The following is a 24,166-nucleotide window of genomic DNA, read 5'->3' as shown; positions in this document are numbered from 1 at the left end:
TTGGTGACACCCCGATTTCTTGGCAAAATGATATTTCTTTTGGGAATTACCCTGACTTCTAATCTCTCTTGGCATAAGTATATCACAAATATTGCTTCCTCTGCATCTAAAAACTAAATCTTCTCTTTCTTTCTCGGCATTACATTTCTTCCAAACAGCTCTGTTCACTCAATGCAAATCACAAATCTGCCCTATCATGGAATATTGTTCCCAAATCCGGGGCGGTGCCCCCAAAGTGTATGCGCGGGTAGCACACGTCACCGTCCTGCCCACGCCGGTTGGAAAAGGGCCTGGTTCGAATCCCGTCAATGACGAGAGGACATTTAATGGGCTTTTTTCACTCCATGGCTGAATTAGTCAGTCTCAGGCGTGGATAGCAAGGTTTTTTCCCACATAAATTTGGGCTCTTTCGTCCAGCAAAACTGAAAAATCGACCATAGAACACACGAAATTAACAGACATAAGACACGCAGCATGGCAGACGAATTTAATTATTCGGGTGGCCTAAAAATAATAGTTCGGTGCCCCCAAAGCCTCTCAGGCTTCTAGACTCCATTCACAAGAGGACAGTTATGTTAATTAATGACCTATCCCTAACAAAATCTCCCCATTTCTATCTCATAGACTTTCTATTGCATGGCTTTTCTATAGATACTTCCGTGGGCACTGTTCTTCTGAATTGGCTTCTGTAATTCACGCTCTCTCTCTCTCTCTTCCAAACCACTCCGAATACTTGCCCCCACCATTCAACTTTTTTTTTTTTTTTTTTTTTTTACTCTAAGAACCAACTTTTCTCTTTATTCCTCATTTATTCCGTCATCTTCTGTTTTCTGGAACAACCTTCCTTCATACGTATTTCCTGAAAATTAAAATCTACAGAAATTCAAGTCTAATGTCATCGAGTATCTTCTTTCATCTTCTCAAGCATGCACGGTTCTAATCACTACATTTCCTGATACCTCTGGTACTTGGGTATTTCATTAAAAAATGATCTGGCATTATAATAAGTGGGCATAGATAATTTAGCAGAAAAATGTTAATTCAATGGTCTTTTTCAATGTACCACACGAAACCACAGAGTTGTACCTTAATAATGTCGTATGCAGTAAATTTTAAAAAAATGCAAGAAAAAAAACAAAGGCAGTAGAACTAAATAAATCTAGTTTGTGCCCAGCAGTGTGCTCGTATAACTTGGTGTGGGAGATGGGATCAAAAATTGCTGAGTTAATCTTTCTTCTTTAATTCTATTTTCCGCTTTATAATTCTACTTGGTCATTTAGTACTCCCCAGCTTTCCTTGGAACCTCAATAGTCTGTTGCTGTGTGTTTAAATTCAATTCCAGAACAGTGGGTCCTCACTTCCTCCCAAGGTCCACAAGCTATCTGCTGCTCAATTATTTTATTTTTATTTCCCTTTCCAAGTATCAGAAGATGCCATGTAAAATGGATTTTCTTTTATTCTTCGCCCAACCAGGATAAGTCAGGTTATTTACCATAGAGCTGTGTGTATTTCTCTTGAATGATGAGACATGTATATTATCAACATAACAAAGTTTATTTCACCGTTAGGATCCTAAAATCATAAATAAAATACAAACACTAAATAAATCATGATTATACAATTACCCATAGCCTTCTTCTACTCCACAAAATTACTAAACTCACACATACCTCTTTCTTTTCTATTAAATTGCTTTACAGCAACCAATAGTGGGAACTTATCTCTCTCTCTCTCTCTCTCTCTCTCTCTCTCTCTCTCTCTCTCTCTCTCTCTCTCTCTCTCTCTCTCTCTCTCTCTCTCTCTCTCTCTCTCCCCCCCCCCCTTTTACTTATCTTTGACTTACTTTTCTAAAGTGTCTTACCACCTAACATATATTTACACACAACGTATTTTTTTTCATTATATTCCATCTCTCTCCTGTTACATGGCAACATCAAATTTGGCATACAACCTTCCCTGGCCCTTCAGAGCCTTCAGTGGGTTATGAACAACAAACTGGTTGTTCCCTCTGAGCACAGACTATTTGTTAATAACAATAACACCTCTACATTTTTTACATATGCTTCTAGTAGAGATAGGTAACTCACTCTCTCACTCTTTTCCTCTCTATCTACTACTATTCCCTCCCTTACTTTAAAATACCGTATTCAGTTCAGCCTATTCATTGTCTAACAGTCCTATTCATTTTCCCCGTTTTTTCAGTTAGCATAATCAAATTTTTCAGGACTTACTTTCTCTTTTCTTCCCTCTGCCTCGATGGGATACCTGCTTCTGTTCTCCTTCAAGCGATCGTCTTCTTTGGTCTGGCTTACTGGTCCACTAGGCGTACATCTTTGGACTGTGTTCTTTGTTGGTTCTCTCCACAATACAAGGGTTTTGCTTCTGGGACACTGCTCTGGCCATTCATTTAGGCTTTCCTGCAACTATATTCACTTCTCATGTCGTTTTCTTTCTTATTCCTTTCCCCTCACTTTACCATTATTAATACCCACTGAACTGTGCCGGTCCGGTTCTCACTGCCATTTCCCAAAAATCTCCGTCCTCCAAAAATTCTCCCCCCCACACCTTCCGAAACCAGTATCACTCCCCAAAAAATTCTGCCTCACCCTCTCAGACTCTTGTTTCTCCTTTTTGTTCATCCTATTCCCCATTTCCTTGAGCAATCACCACTCATTTCTCTTTTTTCCATCTTTTTTATTATTATTCGTCCAATTCTTTTTCAGTTGTCTCGGCCCACCTTCTGGCTCTTTTAGTCGTAGCGGGGATATTTGGATGCTTAGAAATTTCTGGAACACTTCTTCTGACCGTCGTTGTTCACTTACCCTTTCGTTACGCCTTTCTGAAGCGACCGCCCTTGAAATTTATAAGAGCGCACTTCGGGGTCGGCCTGTTTATTTAGCGCTATAATATCAGATCTTGGCTTGCTCTAGAATTCCAGGCCTCTCTTCTTTGGAGTCCTAACCCTTTCTTGTGTGGGTGGGGGAGAGGAATTGTCCTTTTGTTCTCTTTCTTCAAGTGCAGCTCCCGCTCTATTTACCGTAAACAAAACGGCTTCCAACTGACACTACAATTGTCCCGTTCGTAGACCGAACTGCCCCACCCCACAACGCTAATCCGCGCTCTACCTCAAACAAACAACTGTGGAAACGCAACAGAAATTTGCTTAACCCTGTCTGTTTAATATATATAATAAATTTCAAAATTTTACAAATATTTATTACTTTTCTGGAGTTGTAAGCTAAGGATTTTACACTGGTATGCTAGAAACGAAGCTAAGATCAGTGATACTGCCCACCAATTTTATCAGCTGAAAATCCATAAGCTGACAACCTGCTATTTGCAATAATACAGGGTGTTCATTTTAACACGTAACCGGATTTTCACTTTATAATACTTAATATAATAACAACCAGATATGTAAAGCACAATGAAATACACTGAAAGGACAGAATTCATGGTATACCTGGTTCCTGGTATACCATGAACACCGCATGGCGGGTATATAGGTACACTGCATTCATGTAGATGGTAATTCGATGCCAGTATTGATAAACATCGTGAGTTAACTGACTTTGAAAGAGGGATGATAGTGGTTGTCCGACGCATGGGTTACTCTATCGCGGAGGTGGTACAGAAATTGCACTGTCCTCGTTCTACAGTATCAAGAGTATATCAGGAATATGCCGGAATTACATCTCATCGGGGAGAGCGCTGTGGGTGGAGAAAGGTGATGGATGAACATGGGCCGTCGATGTCTGTCTCGCATTATTTCAGCCAACCAGAGAGTGACGGTGGCACAAATCACCGCCGACTTCAACGAGGGAGGTGCCAGAAACGTCTCCAACAAGACCATCAGGTGATCATGAGCCGCCGAACCAACAGAGTACCACTGCTAACATAACGACACAGGACTCTACTCCTCAATTAGGCGAAAGAGCATCGGCAGTGGACCGTGGATGATTGGAGACGGGTCTCCTGGTCCGATGAGTCCCGTTTCCAGTTATTTCGTGCGGACGGGAGGGTGCGTATCTGGTGGAAACCGCACGAAGCTATGCAACCATCACGTCAACAACGAACTGTTCAGGCAGCTGGACGGTTGGTAACGGTCTGGGGCGTGTTCAACTAGCACACGTTGGGCCCTCTGGTATGTCTAAACGCATCTCTGAACGGTCCATCCTTGCAGACCATCTGCATATTTCATGATCATCGTGCACCCACAGGGCAATGCACTCTTCCAGTAGAAATGCGCCTCCCCACAGAGCTGTGGTGACTAGAACATGGTCCGAAGAGCATACCGCAGATTTTACCATTATGGAATGGCCTCCCCGTTCACTGGACATGAATCCTTGGAGCATTGGAATGCTGTGGAAAGGTCAGTCCGAGCTTTGGATCCTCCACCCAGGAATGCGACGAAATTATGGACAGCGGTGCAGCAAGCATGGATGGAAATACCCGTGGAATGCTTTCGTGAACTAGTGGACTCAATGCTTCGCCGTGGGATCGCCCTTATATGGGCGAAAGGTTTATTAGGTAGGTACCCCATGATTTCTGTCCACTGAGTGTAAGTACCTAAATGCAGTTCACAAAATATGCTGCAAGTGCTCGATGCTGGTGAATGCAATTATTCTGCCTCTCAACGAAGAGTTGTTTGATTTATTCTTGAAGTAGCCTCTGAGATGTTTGTTTTCAGTTACTGTGTGGTGTGTTGGTTACTGTTGTAAACAAGTCCTTTGAGATATGCCATTAGAAAGAACTGGCCATCGAATGCAATAAGCTTGTTGGAAAGCTTCTTGGAACATCAAAATTATGCTTCACCACTACATTTTTTTTTTTTTTTTTTTTGCTCAAAAGTCAGAACCAACTTTCTTGATAAAAATTCGCGTTTTTTCTCTGGCACACCACACCAACGCACGTCAGTATTTTACGTTCCTAACAGATTATTTGCTTAAAATTGTCTCACTGGTTAAATTTAATGAGCTAACTCTACCAAAGACCAATAAAATCTCACACAAACAAAGTGCGATAACGAACAATCATGGGTTATATTTTTAAATGAACACCCTGTATAAAACTCAATAAAAGGTAGCGAAGCATGTCAGCATAGGATAGAAAAGCTAAAAGTAAAATATCAAAATATAAATAAATTGATTTGCACAGAGCTAAGAAGGTTCTGTTAAAAATCTAAATTGTGCTAGCATAATGTATAAATGTTAATAATTCTAATGTTAATATAAATTCGTTCATGATGATATGTAATTAACTCTTTAAATAGAAAGTGCCAATCAAATAATAGGGAATATAAATAACCCCATAATTAAATTCTCTCTTATGTGAATGGCAAGTCGTACTTGACGTTCCCACTACTGTGTCGCTCGCTCTGGGCCAAAATGCTTCAACCACGTCTCATCCATGTCACTCTGAGATCCACGAAGTAATTTCCTCCCTTCATCTTCTGACATTATCCGACTCACAAAAGCTTGTTTTTCTAAAATCATTGAGACACTTGGTAACCCACTTCGTGTACTGCAGTCTGTAATGAATGGTGATGCAGGAAGTTCCGTGAAAGATATCTCGACCCTGTCTACGAACTGAATTTCTGTTGGAGAGACTCCCTCAAATATAAGAAACTGAATAACACCGAGGTGAGCCACCTTTAGTTGGACCCATCACTGTGAACGCCATAATTTCTCGTTTGCCATGCATCACTATCTGGGCAGCCAATATGACCTATTGTTACGTAGTAGCATCAGAGCACATTGTCTGTCCACGAGTTCCTCAATTTTCTTCCAGAGTTGCGCTTAATTTAACCTTGGACAATAGACATTTCGTTTATATTTGACTCGCCATCGTAATTAACAAAATTATTAATAATCGATAATTCACGATTATTATTGATTGATATTTATAATTAATAACAATTATTCAGTCTGTTTATATGTGTAGTATTTTCTTCTAGTGAATCTTCACCTTAATTTCGTGCATAAATGTTCAGTGGCATAAAAAACATTCTCGTGTGGTGCTACTGGTGGATGAGATCCGCGCTGTTCTCTTTAAAACGGTTAATTGCTAGATTTGTGCGACATTTGTTTACACCAAATGTCAGGTGCTTGATATTCAGTAAATGGCGCCTTTCAAGAAGTACAGAATTTAAATAGAATTTATAAACAACTGAACGCGTTTAAATACACTTTCTTTCAAAGCTTCTCTTCATTCTTTCTCATTAATTGGCAAAGCCAAAGTAGAATTTCCAAAAACCATACCCAGTTTCCCATTAATTCTTCGAGAGCATAAAATCAATATCATCCTAAGCGCATTAACGATTCTTATTTTTTTTTTAAATCCCAGGAACTGAGAATCTCTTATTCGCTTGAGCATTGCGAGGTACACGGATTCCTCACCCCCACTTCCCGTGTTTTTTTCCTTTATTTTATCCCAATAGTGCGCACCATCAAAAATCAATTATAGACTTCTCGCGTTTTTCTACCCCCCCCCCCCTTTCAGACCCAACCCCTCATTTTTTCGCCAGCTTGATGTTAGCGTGTGATGGATTCCAGAGGTGCGTGTTGTGTGCTTGCTTGAGACGTTAGGACATTTAAGAGGAATTGATTTATTTCTTTTTTCTGCTTCCCCCTTCCCCCCCACTTGCTTACTTTCAATACACGACGCAAACGAAACGCTCGTGTGGAGATTCACTGGCGACACATTTTTGTTCGCGAAATAAGCCGCGTACAGTCCAAAGCAGAATAATCGATTTACATCACAAATTAAGAGACGATTTTCTCTTCCATCCAACTGAAGATCATTTACTCGCCGAAAATAGAAGCTTTTTTGTTTTTCGGATGGTTAAACACAGAAACTGTGCAAGGAACACAATGTATGGCCGACCTTATAGCAAACCTCCTTTGACTCGACGATTGCTTGAATCTCCATTTTCAAGGTCGTACATTGAAGTGTACACCTCTCAGCAACCTTTCTGTAACAAATACGGATTCTACTTCTCCATGATACACGAAGTTTTTTATAACGGGAGTTTTCACGTTTCTTGAGTCCATTTAGATTAAAAATATGACTTAATTTCAGCCTTAGCGAAATAAATCCATGATTATACTCTTTGGTATTAATGAAGGAACTCATTCCAGCATGAAATACCATACTATGATTCTTGTTTCTTAAGGATTGAACAATATAAATTCCTCTAGCACCAAAGAACCTTTTGGAGATTCTTTTGGTGCTAGGTTGTTGTTGTTGTTGTTGTTGGATTTTTCCGGTGCAATGGCTACTTAGGCCATATTGCACCTTTGGTGCTAGGCGGTTTATTATAATGATATTTTATCGAGCGAGGATGGTAGCGTAAAATGCATCATTGATAAATGTGGTCATCATGAACAAAAAGAAGTTTTCTGTTTCTAGCAATTCGATCCTGCAATTTAGCAGTCGATCCTCATTTACAAGTAGCTGCCGATGGACATTCGTTTTCTTCCTGTCGACACAAAGGTTTGACAAACGATACCCTCTGTGGTGGCCGCAAAATTACCAGTTTTATTTATTGCGATGGCACCATCCCTTCCCTACCAAGAGATTAGTTACTTAACTATTCACCAGAGGCCGTTATCGTCACACCGAGTCCCCGAACAACGTTCCATTTCGTGTAAATTGAACCTCCCCGGACTATCGCCAAAGCGTTTGTCATCAAATTTAATGGGGGTGGCGCTACTGAAGCCTCTCCGTCGCACGTGGCGTTTTCAGCGACATCATGTTTTCTTGCGGCGTGAAGTTGTGAACTGTAGCGTTTAGGTCAATGGGTAGGAAAACGTGGCACTTAGGGCAAAGAGAAGTGGTAGGTTTGTAACTGGGCTTCGAGGAAGCTCGAGCAGCCATTTGTTTTCAGTTTTATTTTAAACATTGGAAACGCCCAAAAGCGAGAATATCAGGAGTAGAACAGGATAAAAAGAACTCTGGAAGAAATTGGAAAATAAAAGGTCACGATAGGGAGAAAAAGTCCATTTTTTGCGTACATTGCTGCTAGTCCAGGAACATTTATTATTATCTGGCTAAGAAGTGAGGAATGCAGTCACATGTGTTCCGAGAGGATTGGTAACTTACCATGAAAACATTATCCAAACCAGAATACCACTAGACCTCAACAACAGTATAATGCACCGTTGGATCCCTTCCTTTATGGTCTTCTCGGATTATTTCATTTGGATCCATTTAAGTGGCCTCGAATATCGGGATTCTTTGACAGTTTTGGAGGCATTTATGAAATGTAGGGGCATTTAAAGTAGAGAACAGATAGAAGTAGATACATTAAAATATTACAAGAAGATTAATGCTGGCGAATACTGGTAGCACTGTTTGCGCAGCGGTAGAATTGCAGAATCATTAAAAATACAGCATTTTTAGGATGAAAAGGTGTAAATGAATTTGTTCTACGTACGTGGTATGTTAGAAGGTTTATGTCGTTTTCCATTTTCCGAACTCATGAACTCAGCTTGGAGAAATGTAATCACGCCTTCTCAGGGAGATGTTTCAAAACACAGAGCTGAGGGTGAGAAAACGCTCACCTGCCACTTGCAAAAGTCCCACATCAACTCACGATGTTCGTGCGCAGTAACTAACATTCTCGAGTAAAATTCTCGCCACGTCTATAAACTGTTCGCCTATACTTTCCCCAAAATATTAAGAACCCTTTGATAGGCAGTCACATGCATATCTTTAATAATAAACCAACTTATTAAAATCCAATTATTCGGTCTCAATAGAAATGGTAAAATAAATCTTTTCTCATAACTATCCTCACCTGCCAAAATATTGGAAGCGCTAGGGTTGGTAAATATTTACATATTTTGAGTTGTATACACAGAGATGCTATAAACTGTGGGGAGGCATCGAGAGTTAATGTTTTCTTCCGATCGCGAGAAGCAACGTCTTGCCAAAGACCTTGTTTATTGTGTGTGTGTGTATCGTCTTATGTTTTCACCTTTGGGGATTCAGCCAGGAAGTTGTTAGGCTTGTGTTGTATGCGATAATCCGACTGTGGTAACACCGATCAATATGTTTGAGCTCCTCCCCGGCAAACAGCGTAACTATCGTGTTACAGGGCTCGAAACGTTCGCTTTAAGAGAAAAAGATAACAGCGGGGTGAAAGTATTTCGTTTGTAACAAGCTGCAAAAGGTTTCTGTACTGTATAATTATGTAAATTTTCTGATTTGAGCTCATTAATCTTATCTTTTCTTAACTTGTCTTGGTGCAACATTAATTAATATTTCTTTTTCCGTAGCTTTCCTCGCATCTGTATTAGTTAACTCTGACGCGATTTCTTTGTTCTCCATCTTTCTATGTCTCTTGATCGTTTATAATAAAGAATCTTCATTTGTACTTATTTGCATATCTTGCGTTGCCCACTGCATTCTTTAGATTTATTTTATTTTATTAACAGAAAGATACACAACAGGTAACCATTTACATGTGTATCTGAGAGCAGAACAATGAATACAATTAATAACAATAATAAGAGATCCAACAGGAAGATAAACTTTGATATAGATTCAAACATTAAAATCATATGTACAAAAGAGGATTGCATTAAGTTAAGTTACCGGTAAAATAAGTAATAATTAATCAGTTAGAGAATGGAAATATAATAAAACAAATAATAATAAACTACAATAATTAGATCGGAACTAGTCACTTTGCAGTTTAAGAGAAGAAGCAAACTTGTGGATGGAGTTCATCAGTGATTGGGAGTTGTCAAAGAAGTCAGTGAGAGAGTCATTTGCTGATTCTGTTCAGTGGACTGAACTTCATAAAGTCCGTGGTGACAGAGTCAAGGCGAAACGGTGTAAGGTTCCTGACTTGTCTACAAGGAGCATTGAAGTTGATTTTGCTAAGGATATCAGATGCTTCATAAGTTCCAGTGAGTACTTTGGCTAGAAGGGTGATGGTAGCAATAACTCTTCTAGTGCACAGAGGCCTCAGGTGAAAGCAATCAAGCGATTCATAGTACACCGTGTGATAAAATAGAGGATTAAGGAACGTAAGGTAAAGGACAAAATTTTTTTGACTAATTCAATTTTGTTAATTAAAGTTTTCGTGTGAAGATTCCAGATGGGTGAGCTGAATTCAAGGATTGGGAGAACTATAGTTTTATAAAGGATGACAGCATATTTGTAAATTTTGAACTTGTAGGTGTTCCGTTTCATGAATCCCAGTGTTTTGAATGCTTTACTGGTGATTTTAAGGACATGGGCATCAAATTTCGCACTGCTGGAGAAGAGAATCCCCAAGTCGTTAACTTGGTCACACCTTTCGATGATCACAGAGTTAATACTGTACTCCGTATTTATTAGTTGTGGAGATCTGCAGGATGAGAAAGAGATTACTTTGCACTTCGAGGGGTTAGCAGACAAGCCATTCAGAGATAGCCACAGAGAGAATTTATTGAGGGCTCATTGAAGCTGTTGAGAATCGGTTATATTCTTCCTTGCTGAGTAGATCTTAAGATCATCTGCATAGAGAGCAAATTGAATATTGGTGGTGCAGATGAAAGAAGGAAGATCATTTATGAAAACAATGAAAAGTAAAGGACTTAGGGAAGAGCCTTGAGGTACTCCCCTTAATAGTATAAAACGGTCCGAGTTCACTTGATTGACAATAACGCTCAAGGAACGATGCATAATATAGCTGCATAGCCATGAGAGCAAAGGGTCACGGATACCATATTGCTTAAGTTTTTCCAGAAGTTGTTCGTGCGGGACTTTATCAAATGCCTCAAATATATCTGTGTAGACTGCATCAACTTGAAGGTGGTTATCAAGAACTTCAGAGGTATATTGCCAGAAAGGAAGAAAATTTGTGACTACAGACTTGCCACTGCAGAAACCATGTTGATTCTGATCAATGAAAGGCCTGAAGAATTCGAAGCGATGTTTGTGTACTGCTGTGTCGAAGCGTTTAGCCAGACTGTTTTGCAACGATATGGATCTGTAATCAGTTACATCATTTTTATCACCTTTCTTGAAAAGTGGAACTATATTGACCTGCTTAAAGTCCTTAGGATACTTCCCCTGCCTGAGAACCAAGTTGAAGATCCGCAGTATGAGAGGTATTAAGGTAGTGACAGTCATTTGGCGCCTCCGTAGCCAGGTGTGCAGGAGCAGTAGTGAGTAGCACACGCTTCTTGATTAGACTGGGGTTTGAGCCCGTGACCACCAAATACGGAGGATGCAGAAAGGTCAGGGAGTGACCACCGCATATCCCCGGAGCAATATGGCCTTAGTTGCTAATGCTCCTAAAAACCAAATAACAAACAAACACAGTCAAAATAAGCCAGGAATGTTATTGGAGCTCTAGTATAGTCATTTCTCGTGCTTTTTAATGCTGACTTTAAATCTTCATCTGATAAAGATGTTGATGAGAATATCATCTTTAACAGGTGTGAAGTCAGGAAATGAGGCAGGTCTCAATGTGTCGTTTGTTTGGATTCTGGAAAAATGTTTGGCAAATTCTTGAGCAATACTGAATTCGTCCGATAAGAGAATTCCATCTACGTTATGAAGTTGTAACTCTCTACTGGTTACATTCCTGTGCTTCATGAAATTCCAGAATGGTTTAATATCTCTGTGAGTAAGTAGATTATACTGAATTGATTCTATATACATATTGTAAGATTTTAATATGAGGGTTTTCACTTCTTTGCGGATTTGGCTGAATATTTCCTAATATCGACTGTCATCTGATTGCTTTTACTTGTTTCTATAGAATTCTTTGGATTTAATTTTATGTATTAGTTCGCTGTTATACCAGTGCGGGTAGGTAGAGCGTGCCGTCAGATGGGATTGAGGAACAATGTCAGATATAACTGAGTGGGCACATTTGATCAGGTTGCTGGTGAGCACATCGATGTCATCAACAGCATCAAAGAGCTACTTGTCCATATTGCTTAGAGCTAGGTTGAGCAGAGGCCAGTCAGCCATTCTGAAATTGAATCGTGGAGAACGGGAGCTGCATTTGAAGTTATGAGAAGTCACGGTCATGTCAAAAATAATTGGCAAATGATCCGAGTGGAATATAGGATTGTCTTTGCGAACCTTAATATCAGTAGAGGAGAATATTAGGTCAGGGTAGGTATTTTCTATGGTTGGAAAATTACAAACCTGTTCAAGACCATAGCTGTGAAGCATATTAAAGAGAGCCCTAGTCTGCAGTGATGGAGAAGAAGATCCTAAATTGGCCAGTAAACAGTTAAAGTCACCCAAAAGCATTGCAATGTCAGCAGATTGAATTAGCGAGAAGATTAATTCCAGAGAGTTTTCTAAGTACTGAAGATCGCTATTAGTTAAGGGAGGTGGAAAATAAAGTAATACTAATAAAACTTTTAACTTGCCAAGATGGAGAAGACAATATAATGATTCAATATTTGTGAAATTTGATGCAATTTCACAGGATATGGTTAGAATATATAATAGCTACTCCGCCTCCACGAGATCCTCTGTCCTTTCTATGGATTGTATATTGCCCAGCTATATTCTCTTGATCATCAATATCTAGGAAGTGCCAGATTTCAGTGAGTAGGTAAATGTGGTAAATATGTGAGCCTTGGATTGCTCTAAAGTGGTTTAGGTTGCTAATTATACTCCTGCAATTCTGAAGGTAAACACTGAATAGTTGAGATCTGTGGATTCTATGATGAGAGGAGAGCGTAGTACGTGTAGATAGCAGGGGCACTGATTGCTATGCACTTGGAGAAGAGATTTTGGACTCCCTAGGCGGTCTGTCCTTGAAGCGTTTTACTAGAGCCCCTGATAAGAGGGATCTTAGATTTAGCACTTTTTCCGTTTGTGATGGAAGGCATGTTATTATAAAAGATGAGTAGGCGGGACATCGTATCTTCAGAGAACGGAAATCCACACCGAAACCATATTCTTCTTTAATTAAGTTGATAAGATCTTCAGATTTAATGTGGCGGGTCCAAGCCTAGAAACAAAAATCCGGTCTTTAGTGGGAATAATTGTGATATTGTACTTTTCTTTGAGTAATTGAGATTTATCGGCGTTAATTACATTTTGAGTTTGGTGAATTTTGGCTGAAAGCTTGGAGAAAGTAGCTTTAAATATAGAGGCTTTTGCATTTTCTGAGGGTTTGCATTTTCTGTTTTGATCTTTGGTGTTACATTTGAGACTGGCAATCAGAAGCAGGTTTACTTACTTTGGCGTCAGCCCTATAGACAAGTTTGAAGACCTCATTAGATTTGGCAGCAGTTATTTTTGCATATGTTGCCTTAACTGATGTTGAAGAGGATTCCCCTTGGTGACTCTGAGCTTGTAAAGTAGAGTTACAAGCAGAAGTGTTCCGCAGAGGAGAGCAGGTGGTGTAGTGGTTCGATTTGCATCAGAAGAATCGTCTGACAGTATCAGTTTGACAGTAAATTGTTCTGCTGAATGACTTGAATCATGAAAGTTAACTGACTTTGGCAAATTAATATTTGCAGCGGTAGGAGTATTGAGGCCATTGCAAGATGAAGATCTGGTCTCAAACCTAACGATACCCTTAGTACTGAGTTTCGAGAGTAGGTTCAGAGTTTGCAGCAGTAGGAGTATTGAGGCCGGTGGAAAATGAAGATCTGGTCTCAATACTAAAGGCATCGTCAGGTAATGATGACTACTTGTTCATTTGAGAATATTAATTTCAAGAGTAGGGTCAGAGTTATTCCTAGCTTCCCTTAAGTGGCAAGACATAATTGACGTGAGATTTTTAATTTTGGCGTTGATGTCAGAAATTTCGGCCTGTTGATTATTTAGTATTGTTTTTATGTTACGAATCTCCGTGGATAGCTCATAATTTCCTTTATTGAGAGTATTAGCATCAAGGGAAATATCAGATTTTATTTTACCCTGAATTTTATCCCACCAAATGAACAGAGGGACTGTTGAATATAATTACCACAAATACTCCAGCGCTTCATGGCCTTGGTTCCTTCGCTCACTATTAGTTAATTGGACTGTTAGATGAAGTTATTAGACATTGAGTTAGAATAAACTTTTGATTAAATAAGAGAAATTTCTCTAATTTCTTTCAAGGTGCTGTTTAAAATCTAATACTTAATTTGAAATGCTTAAGATATCATGAATTTTGGAGCTCTCACCATAGAATTCGAAATCATATGCTATCCCATGTTGCTTATCATATTAAAAACTATCGCTTCAAATACCTTGGATAGAAGCGTGCGGCATGCACTCTTCGTTAGAATTTGTTAGATTGAACCATCAGAAGATAGATTTAAAGGAATACCCAGCCGAAGTCGGAGATGACCTTTTCAGTTACAATTTTTTTTCTAGAGGAATGGCTAATCGATAACAATACAGTTACGTAGTAGCAGGTGAGGAGTATTTTTTTTATGAATGCTTTCAGAAGACCAAAAAATCAGTGGTTGTTGGAGTGACGAGTCACGATACATGGTCTAGCGGTCGTGCCCAGATTTGGCGAATGCCAGGAGAAAGCCTACCTGCCGGACTGTATCATCCTGCCAGTGATGCTTGACAGAAGTAGCGTGAGATCTGGGGCTGTTTTTCATGGTTTGGCCCGGAATCCTTGGTTGTTTTGGACAAAACTATGAATGCTGAAGTCTGTAGTTGTCCTGGACAATAAATTTATTATCTACATTGTGGCAGAACGTCGGGGAAGGCCCATACTTGTATCCTTAGGACACCGCTTCATGTGACACTGTTCTAGTTTAGGCGGACTGGTTTGAGGACATGGGCATTAAAAATCTGGACTGGCTAGCCTACAGCTCTGACCTCAATCTTATAGAGAACTTCTGGAATGAATCGAATCGTAGAGTGGGTGTGAGGAGAGGCTGCCCAAAAAACAAAGCTGAACTGTTTGTTGCTTTGAAGGGCGAATGGAGGAAAATATCGGAGGACATTTACAAAAGACTGGAGGAGAGTGTTCCACGATAATTAGACTTTCTGATAAAGACTAAAGGTTTCAGAACACGTTATGACTTTTCCTATATACGTATATAAAGTTAATTTGTAGATATGGAAGTGTCCGAATATTAATGCTAGGGTAGTTTATATTCCGGCATTATAAAAATACATAAAGATGGCCATCCTTTAAGACCTATAGGTTCAAATAAAATTCGGGGTTTTCACCATTAGCTTCCCATTTCCACAGAATTAGAAACCACAGCGTAACTCGGTACATTATGCTGTTTAGAGTACAAAGCCATTATTTAATAACACGAAAATAAATCTTACCCACGATAGATTGTTATCATTGGATTCCACTGCTTTGTATACTTATGTGCATGTATTTTTTTTACTATTGTTGTGGGTTTTTTCGCATCAGTGACTTAGACCGTATTGCCGTGTACATTATCTATGAATTGCATGTGTACCATCGTCTATTTGCCTGAAGAAAAACCCATGAAATCCTCCTCTGAGACCGACCAACTCAGCCACTTTGCGAAAAAAGCTCATAATAATTCCTGGCTTCACTGATAGAGTCGTACTCCGGTCTTTTCCATTCGGTGTGTGGAAGGACGGTGGTTATGCCAACTGTACTAACCGCGAAGGCTATCTTTTGCTGTCGATGTTCCCTTGTCTCTTCTCAGTAATATTTAATAATTTAAAATACTGATATCATGAATTTTAGTGCTCTCACCATCAACTTCGATATCAAATGACATGTTCCCCATCAATCTCAAAGGCTATGCAAACTGCGTTGCCGTTAAGCTTTATCAAATTCTAACAAACACATAATTTGCCAGTCGGATTGAGCATAATTTGCCAGTCGGATTGAGCATTCGGCTTAACTATATCTTTCTAAAATTGAGGAAATTTACTTAAATCCTTTTATCCCAAAAGTGATTTACTATGGAAGATATTTAGAGGATCTGATCTGGTTTTCGGACTTTTGAATGGTTTACAACCTGCTGCTACGTTAATTAATTACAGTTTCTGGTATATTGTTGTAATTTAGCCATTCCTCCAGAAAGACTTTCTGGAGGAATGGCTAAATGGTTAACTCCGACCCAACTCTGACTCGGTCTATGCATTTGTTTTTATTACATTCGATTTTTCTTTTGGTGGGTCAATAGAATAAATTTCACTGAACATTTTATGCCTTATACCTTTGGGTATTTGAATATTGCCTTCCCAGTCCTTTTTAGTATGATCGGAAAAAAGGAGATGGGGGACATGTCACTTGATATCGAAGTTGATGGTGAGAGCACCAAAATTCATGATATAGGTATTTTAAATTATTAAATTTTAAACACCACCTCAATCTTTGTTTCCTCAAAATCTAAAACAGAAGTATGAAAACAAAAGGATTTATATTTTAAATTAATTTTAAACGTGATACGCACGTTTAAGTTTTTTAAATATAATATTTACTAAGTGAAAATATATTCTGATATTTTCTTTTAGGAGGCAGTTATAACTTGGTTGTTAAAAAAAAGTAAAAAATTGCCTTTGAGGGTGGGGAGTACGCCACACTGACTAGGTATCTTCTTTTTGATCAGGGAACTCGACTTTAAGACAGCAAAACTCTTTGGAAAATGCAAGATAATGAAATTACGACTGAATGCACGTAGATGAATGTCTTGTATTCGTGGTTAATAATTCATAAAGTCAGTAACACGTACAACTGCACCGAATGAGTGCATTGGGAAATTTATTTAATCTAGAAGACGTCTTGAGAATTCGGTTGGAGTCATTGTCAGACTAAATAAAAATAGGGCTTTTAAGGGAGAGATCGACGCGGAACGTATTCCAAGTTGAGAAATAACAAAACTAGCAGGACGTGAGGCAGTAAAAATGTTAATGGAGTAAAGACCTAAATTTTGGGGACTTTAACTGCCCCTGTAACCACCTCTTTAACTAACTATTGAGTTATATAGTACCGTCAGAAATTGAAAATATACTTCCATGATCAGAAATCCCGTTACCGGGACATTATAGCTAGATTGATATAATCGATTTCTTCTTCTGGAAGACAGGGCCTTTAAAAAATCCCAATATCGGAATTATTAAATCCAAAATGCTTCCACATATCGATTTCAGCATGTCAGATATTGCTTTGGGATATCTCACGCACGGATTCATCCATTTGCTACAGCATTCTTGTGTTCTCCGAGTGCTCTTTTAAAGCATCATCTGAAATCTCGCTTATCTGACAGATTTGGTTGCCATGATGGGGTTGTCAGGGACGCACTATTATGCAAATTTCACATTAAAGCAGTTTGTGCGCATAAAGTAGCACTTATACTGGCCGCATTTGTATTTTTTTATCTTTGTTTTTTGTCTCGCCAGTAGCAGTGTTATTTTGCCTGTCCCCAACGACTTCTTCATTACGATGGTGAATTGTTGAGAGCTTTTCTTTTTTTTTGTTTCTTTCACTTCTTGCCTTGCCGGTGATTACATTATTATAACTGCTAGGCCATTACCGACAGCTGCGCAACATTGTTATTCGTTCAAGAGGACGTTTGTTGATCTGTGAGCCACTCTGGTCATTTCATTTCCGAGTTCAACTTCTTGGCTTCCTTCCATGGGCGTATGTCGGGTTAATCGATAGATTTCCCGAAATTACAAAGGAGATGGTTGATAAATTGGACACTTTCTGTAGTCAGATATTAGCTGGGAAAAGTAATGAAGTTTGTTTTGCAGCACCACAGAACTTTTATCCGCGAACCCATCGCTACAACTGGCAAAAGGTCATAGATCATGGTCCATTCGACGAAGCGGTAATTAACTTAGTAAAATTTAGCAACTCAGGAGATTTAATACCGAGTACCAACAACATGCATCTCCACGCTGGAAGGGTGCACAACGTTCAAGGAATCTTCTTCTCTTTTTCAAGCTTTAGAAAAAACATTTAATTGAAAATAATGCTTATCGAGAGCAGGGTGCGTTACTGTGGGCTTTGGTCAATTAACACAGCTGCTTATTTCGATCTGTTGCTTGTCATTCCAAATGAACGAGACGCGATAATATTTTGATGAGCGTGTTTTTCCAGAGTAAAGCGATTACGTTCTCAATTTAGACTAATTTATCGTGTCTTAAGGTACTATCGTTGATCTGTAGCCTGTACTACGAACCTGGTCTTGTTGCTTTGTCTCCCACGTGACTAATCACGTGATCTGTTACACACTTTGCCAGTCTGATGGCAAAGCAATGCTCATCAAGACTTCTCTGCCTACTTAACAACGAACATTCATCTTTCCCCTTTCTGTCATGTCGGGAATGACTGATGAAGATAAACGCTTCTGTGAACGGCGCGTTTTATCTCTCTGATGGAAAGTTCTGGCGATTGAAAAGAAAGAAAAGTTTTTGCCTTAAGCGCATATACGAGGGGTAACACACGATTTCGGGTTGATGGTTTGATTTATTTTTGATGTGGATTCTTACAGACAATCGTCTGGCTTCCTCCGGAATAAAATGAGTGAATTATTTTTCTCCTACTGTCTTTCGGTCTTAAAAACGAAATAATTCCTTTCCCATTTAGCTGATGACTTTGGAGATCTTAAAAATGATTTCTTATTTGTATTCTCTTGACTGTTCTCCGCTTCAAATATCACAAATGCCCTTTAACTATTTATTTTATTTTGAAGTGCATTAGAATTCTTGGACATTATTACAAATGCTTCTCTGGCTGTCTTAACTTTAATAAAGTTAAAACTTATCTGGCTGCCTTAAATCATCAAAGATTTGATGTTTAGAAATAAAGTCCTCGTCTATTATTTCTAAATAATTTTCGAATAAGTAAATATTTAGAAGTTATGACTCTACATGCGTCTTATTTTTACCACTTAGTTTTCAAAACTCTCTGGAGAAAAAAGTTTTTCGAGAATTTGATTGATACTTTTGAACTGAGAAGGAAAAAATCGGTCAAAAATGTTTTTGTTTTATTGATTTTAACCCTTTTTATTTTTTTAAACCACTAAAACAAATTCTACAGTTTTGTAGAATTTGTTTACATATATAGTTTACAAATTCTAATTTTGCATTCGCTTAGAATACATTAACTAATTTTTAACAAATAAAGCAATATTTGATGCGCGAGTGTACTTCGATGTCTGTTTTGATCCACCAGGGGACAGAAAGCGTAATTACTATACGAAGTCCTAGATAAAGTTGGAATTGGTTGCATAACAAGGTCTGAGGCGGATGATCTGGCGAGATGGAAACAAAAGAAGAGATTTACAAAGTTAATATCCTAGCTGTTGTGTGCTTCTGACACTTTGACACTGACAGTGATAAACGATCTAGAAGACAGGCGAAACCAGTCGATGACACTACAGCTTCCGAGCGAGGAGTTTCATAATCAGTAACAAGTTTCTGAAGAGTTGCAAAATCATCGACTGTGAAATTCCAATTGGCTGCTGCATACTAAATAGCGCCCTCGAGTGAGGGAAGTTGAAAAAAAAATACGTTGAATATAACAGCAGCCATTTTTATGATATTAAAAGCTCGAGGAAAAGATCCCCCCATTTGATTGTAGTGATAGCGCTGGGGTGCTTTGCGTGCAAATGTTATCATTAGATTTAACTTGAAAACTACTTCAGTTGATGCAATTTTCTTCTTGGAGGCGTCATTTAGAGTTAAATCCGGGCCCTGAGAGTTCTCGCAGGATTAGCACCAAGTACTGTTCACTTCATAGCGAGTGGCACATAATTAGTCGTTCATATTGTTATACCACCTGGCACGCTCGCGTCATGGGTCTCACGTGAAGCAGCATTCATTTATCTCTCGGTGTTTCCTGTAATGAGTGGTTAGGTGGCTTTGATAAAGCACTTTTCGAGATAAATAAATCGATGGACCACTTGACTTTAACTTAATTAAAAATGCCTTCAATAATTTCTCTGCCTCTTTGGCTAGAAATAAGCCTTACTGGCTCCGAATTAACGGTACTTCCTTAGGGGAGGATGGAGTTATGCTAATTAAACCGCATCAAGAAACATCTCGTGAGTTTCCTGCAGAGGACACCATCAATCACCAACTAGGTGACAACCTCGTCCAGCAAGAGTTTAATGTTCGTGGTACACTGGTGGCATGAAATCGCTGCAGGGACTCATTATAGGGCTGATCTGCAGCTGATAACAAAGGATTGTGCTTCTTCAGAAAGGGAGAAGTCGTGGATGTGATCAGATTGCCTCGGTGGGTTAGTTAGATTTCCAAAGCGCAGAGAAAGGGAGTGAGAGGATGCGGGATTGGATATTTCTGCATAAGATCAGTGTCTCTTTCTGTATTGGTATGTGTACACTACCTTGACAAACCATGGACGTCACGATCTTCACTTTTCGCAATAGAGTGATTTTCTTTTAAAGCAATCAGAGCTTGCTTTGTTAAATGGAAGTTTACAGTCGCATGTTTCTGATAATTCGGTTTTCGATCTTGAAAATAAAAGTCCCGAATATATCCCCTCTACGCTTATGATGACATTTAAATTGTGGGCAGTTTTAGACCTTTCACCGGCGTACAAAACTCAAAGACATCACTGTATCGTATCTGTTAATTGTGTGTCCTGTATTTAGTTTTACGGGATGAAAATCATGGGTTTCCTAGGAAAAGAACAATCAGGCAACCCTCAGCAGAGACTGAGTAACTCGGTCAGGGAACTCGTGAACTTTGTCCCGAATGGAAGTAAATATTTCTCTTGATGACAGCCAATTTAGTTCTTCTCCCCAGGGTGTTTGTGTGTCAGTAAGTGAGCTATGATGCTGTCCACTACGCTACTGTGAAGGCTTTGATATTTGGAGAGCTGGCAGTTATAAAGCCAACAAAAGAGATTTACAATAATATAGATTGTTTAAAAAGAATCAAATTTTCAATCAAAATTTGAATCATCAAAGCTTTGCAATGATTTCTTATCTATTGGAGCACATCCCAGCATATTTCATTTATATCAATATTGTAAGAAAAGGGTTAGTTACAGTATGCTGTCCGAAACGATTTCATTAAAAACTTATGTAAATAAGCCTGTGATAACTTTCCTACCATGACTTAAGAGACTCGTTTTAATTGGCAGACTGAAAAGATGGATAGTTCTTCCTGAAACAGAATACCACTGAGTTAGAAAGACTAAGTTTAAAGGATTAGTATCGCCATCCAATAAAATAATTTGACTAATTAACCTTCTAATCCTATGTGAAAGTTACATTAATGCTAATATGAGTAACCATATTAGGTAGGGAAAGACTCAATTAGCCCAATTCATCTCTTTTTTTCTATCACAAACGCGGGTTAAATAAGACAAGTTTATCAATTAGAAAACAGACTTAAGGTTAAAAAAGCTCCGTGTGATAAACCGATTAAGATGACCTTTAATGAAACGAGATCCTGAGGCGTAATGTTTTATGCGTTGTCATTTATTAAATGGTCACTAGAGGGAGCCGTGCTTTCCTTGCATTTATATTTCTTCCTGCTCTGTTTCTCCCATTTTTATCATTGCTCATTCGTCATCTCTTCATCACCCCATTCTTTGTTTTCACTTTTTAATCTTTCTCATCACCGGTTTTGTCTTTTGTCATCTCTCTCTGTTTCCTTTGCTGTTTGTCTCTTCGCGGATAAGTCATTGGATTTTTAACCTGAAACGGATCTCTTAATACTAATTGAAAGTAAGAAGCAACTCCCACTCCTTATTTCACTAGTCTTTCGATGCTGCGCAAAATTCTTCAAAAATTTTCGAAGGGTGCTATTAAGAAAGGTTTTCCAGGCTCTTAATTGCATCGAGCGTTCATTAAAAGGAAAGAGAACAGACTGCAGATAGGCCTGTTTGTACTTAACATACAGTTTAAAGTCCCCTGGTATTTTCTACAGACGGAACATCTTGGCCGCATCGTGTCTGTTGTCATGGCTACCACGATTAGAAAGAATTAGTATTGCTCTGTTTATTGCTAGAGTGTCGCAGATTCGCCATGCTACAAACAAGATAGAGATCGTAATTCAACCCGAATATCCTGATCGGGATAGAAGGCAAAGTAAATATACCTTTAAACATCGACTAGAACTTCGGGGCTTGTTTTTATCTCTTTTTTTTTTTGTTTTTGTTTTTCAATTTACCGGTTCCCTTTCTGCTGTTGCTCGTAGACTTTCCTCATCGTACTTTATCCGTTTTCCTTTATTACTTATTTTATGACCTCTCGTACTTTGACCTGTTTCTTCTCTTTCACTTTATTTCCATATCGATCCTCCTTTCTTGTTTTTTTTTGCCCACCATCAAATATTAAATGATCTTCAGAGGCTGAAAAATAAAACAGTTCTTGTTAAGAACAAAAAAAGATGGAATGCTCATATTTAAGAAGCGAAGGAGACAAAGAGAGTGAACGCAGAGCTATAAATAGCCTCGCTACTAGGAAACTTGAATTAAACTCTCCCTCCCTCCCTCTATCGAAGTATTGCTCTCCGTCAATCACTCCACACAATTACAAAAGCAAAATTGAACTCTGACCTTTCTTGGTGGCTCGAAAGCTATCATCTTGACCCAACCGTTCGATCTGGGCGACCAGTCGTGACCTGGGAAGGATGCTGTTGTCACCATTTATCTTGTCCACTGCTACACGGAAGGCAAGTTCCTGTTCATCATCTTCCGTATCAAACAGCCCACCTGAAGGCAAGTCAAACAGTGTTAGTAAATGTTATCGAAAGAGAAAGAAATATCAGAGCATATTACAATAGATAAAATAATAATACATTGGTAGCATAATGTTAAAATTGTTAGTACTATGATTGCACATTTAGTATACTTCTACAACATCTACAAGGTATGAAGGATTCTGATACCTCCGGAGATGATGGGTTGTTAATCGTGTATTTCTGCTTGAATATGGTGACCTGCATCACAGTTGTTTAAAGTGCTGCACAAAATTCGTTTTAAATGAAATTGTGGACACGAATCTGTTTTCAATTGGTCTTTGACACACAGATTAAGGATTTATCAAAGAAATTGAATAAAAATTTAAAGGGTTACTTGGTCCAAAGAATTGCTGTACCACTTATTGTTACTGATTCAGTACAATAACACTGTTTTAAATTAACAGGAATTAAACCCATCATTAGAGGGATTTAATTCTATTAATTGAAAAGAAACCAATCTCTTATACATTATTAACAACTTTCTTGAAGTTTATCACGATATTGGCCTCCAGTTTTATATCTACAAAGATAAATAGTATCATTGAAAAGTCTCAACCAGTAATCGAGTTTATGATAATAAAACAGAATTTATTAACTTAATTTACGAACACGAAATTAAGTAATTAACGAATTTGCTTATTGTACTTAAAATACCCTGACTGACATCGTAAGTCAGTGTATTATAAGTACCGGTAACAGCTGAATCAGTGGATATAGCAGTTTCATTACTTCCGGTACACGAGATCAAATTGACATTGCTTATTTTACCAGACACTTACATCTCAGTCCAATAACATTTCCTGTTTTGTTGGATTTCTTTTTAATTTTAAAAGATTCGAGGGGCGATTACTGTACACTTCGGATATCAAGTACTCCCAAAATTCGGAAATAGTTTGAAGATGAATCTGGAGATTGAGGGGATAGGAGGAAGTCGAATTAAGACTGAGAGGAAGTTTCTCTAAAAATGTGGGCGTGGTAGATAACACAACAGAGCTGCCCGTGGTGGCGTTCTAATCTTGCATGAATACTTTTATTTATTTATTTTTTTTCATGGCAGTGTTCTTATGAAGGATTGGGACAACACGATTTCGAAGAAAGCGTGGGTATCATTTTGATATTTCATGCATTTGCGCGCAACTTTTCACACCATTTATGAAAAATTCCCATAAAATCAATCCCTACCCCCTACGGTGTAGTGTGAATAAAGACTGATGGTAACACTACCAGTTAAAAGGCCGACATGCGCGTACTTCAAAATAGAATGGTTATAGCATTTTGTCACTTCAAGTAAACGGACTAGTTAGCCAACTGAGAAATTGGCTAACTAGAATATTAACTAAAAGTCCTCATGGTTAGCATAATCGCTATTCTTTAAATCTGAAGATTAATATTGTGAAGTCTGAAGGCAGGTCTTTCTTCTTAAACTAAGGATGATAGGCTTCTTATTTTTGCCGTATTTGCCATTTGATTTGTTCTCTGGGCAGGAGGAATTCGGGCATTATTCTCAGTAACCAGTATTTTGCTGTAT

General features: G+C 38.6%; 1 protein-coding gene across 1 annotated transcript in view; it reads right to left on the bottom strand.

Moving 5' to 3' along the window:
- The window catches only part of LOC150080908 (glutamate receptor ionotropic, kainate 2-like), a 118,921-nt gene that overhangs the window by 69,989 nt on the left and 24,766 nt on the right, over window positions 1-24,166 (bottom strand). Inside the window, exon 2 of the mRNA XM_090381807.1 lies at window positions 22,454-22,609. Coding sequence (XP_090237933.1) covers window positions 22,454-22,609 — 156 coding nt within the window. The remainder of the gene's footprint in view (window positions 1-22,453; window positions 22,610-24,166) is intronic.

Source organism: Mastigoproctus giganteus, chromosome 9 (assembly GCF_048544385.1).
Source record: "Mastigoproctus giganteus isolate SK-2022 chromosome 9, ASM4854438v1, whole genome shotgun sequence".
Lineage (NCBI taxonomy): Eukaryota > Metazoa > Arthropoda > Arachnida > Uropygi > Thelyphonidae > Mastigoproctus > Mastigoproctus giganteus.
This window is presented reverse-complemented; position numbering and strand designations above follow the sequence as displayed.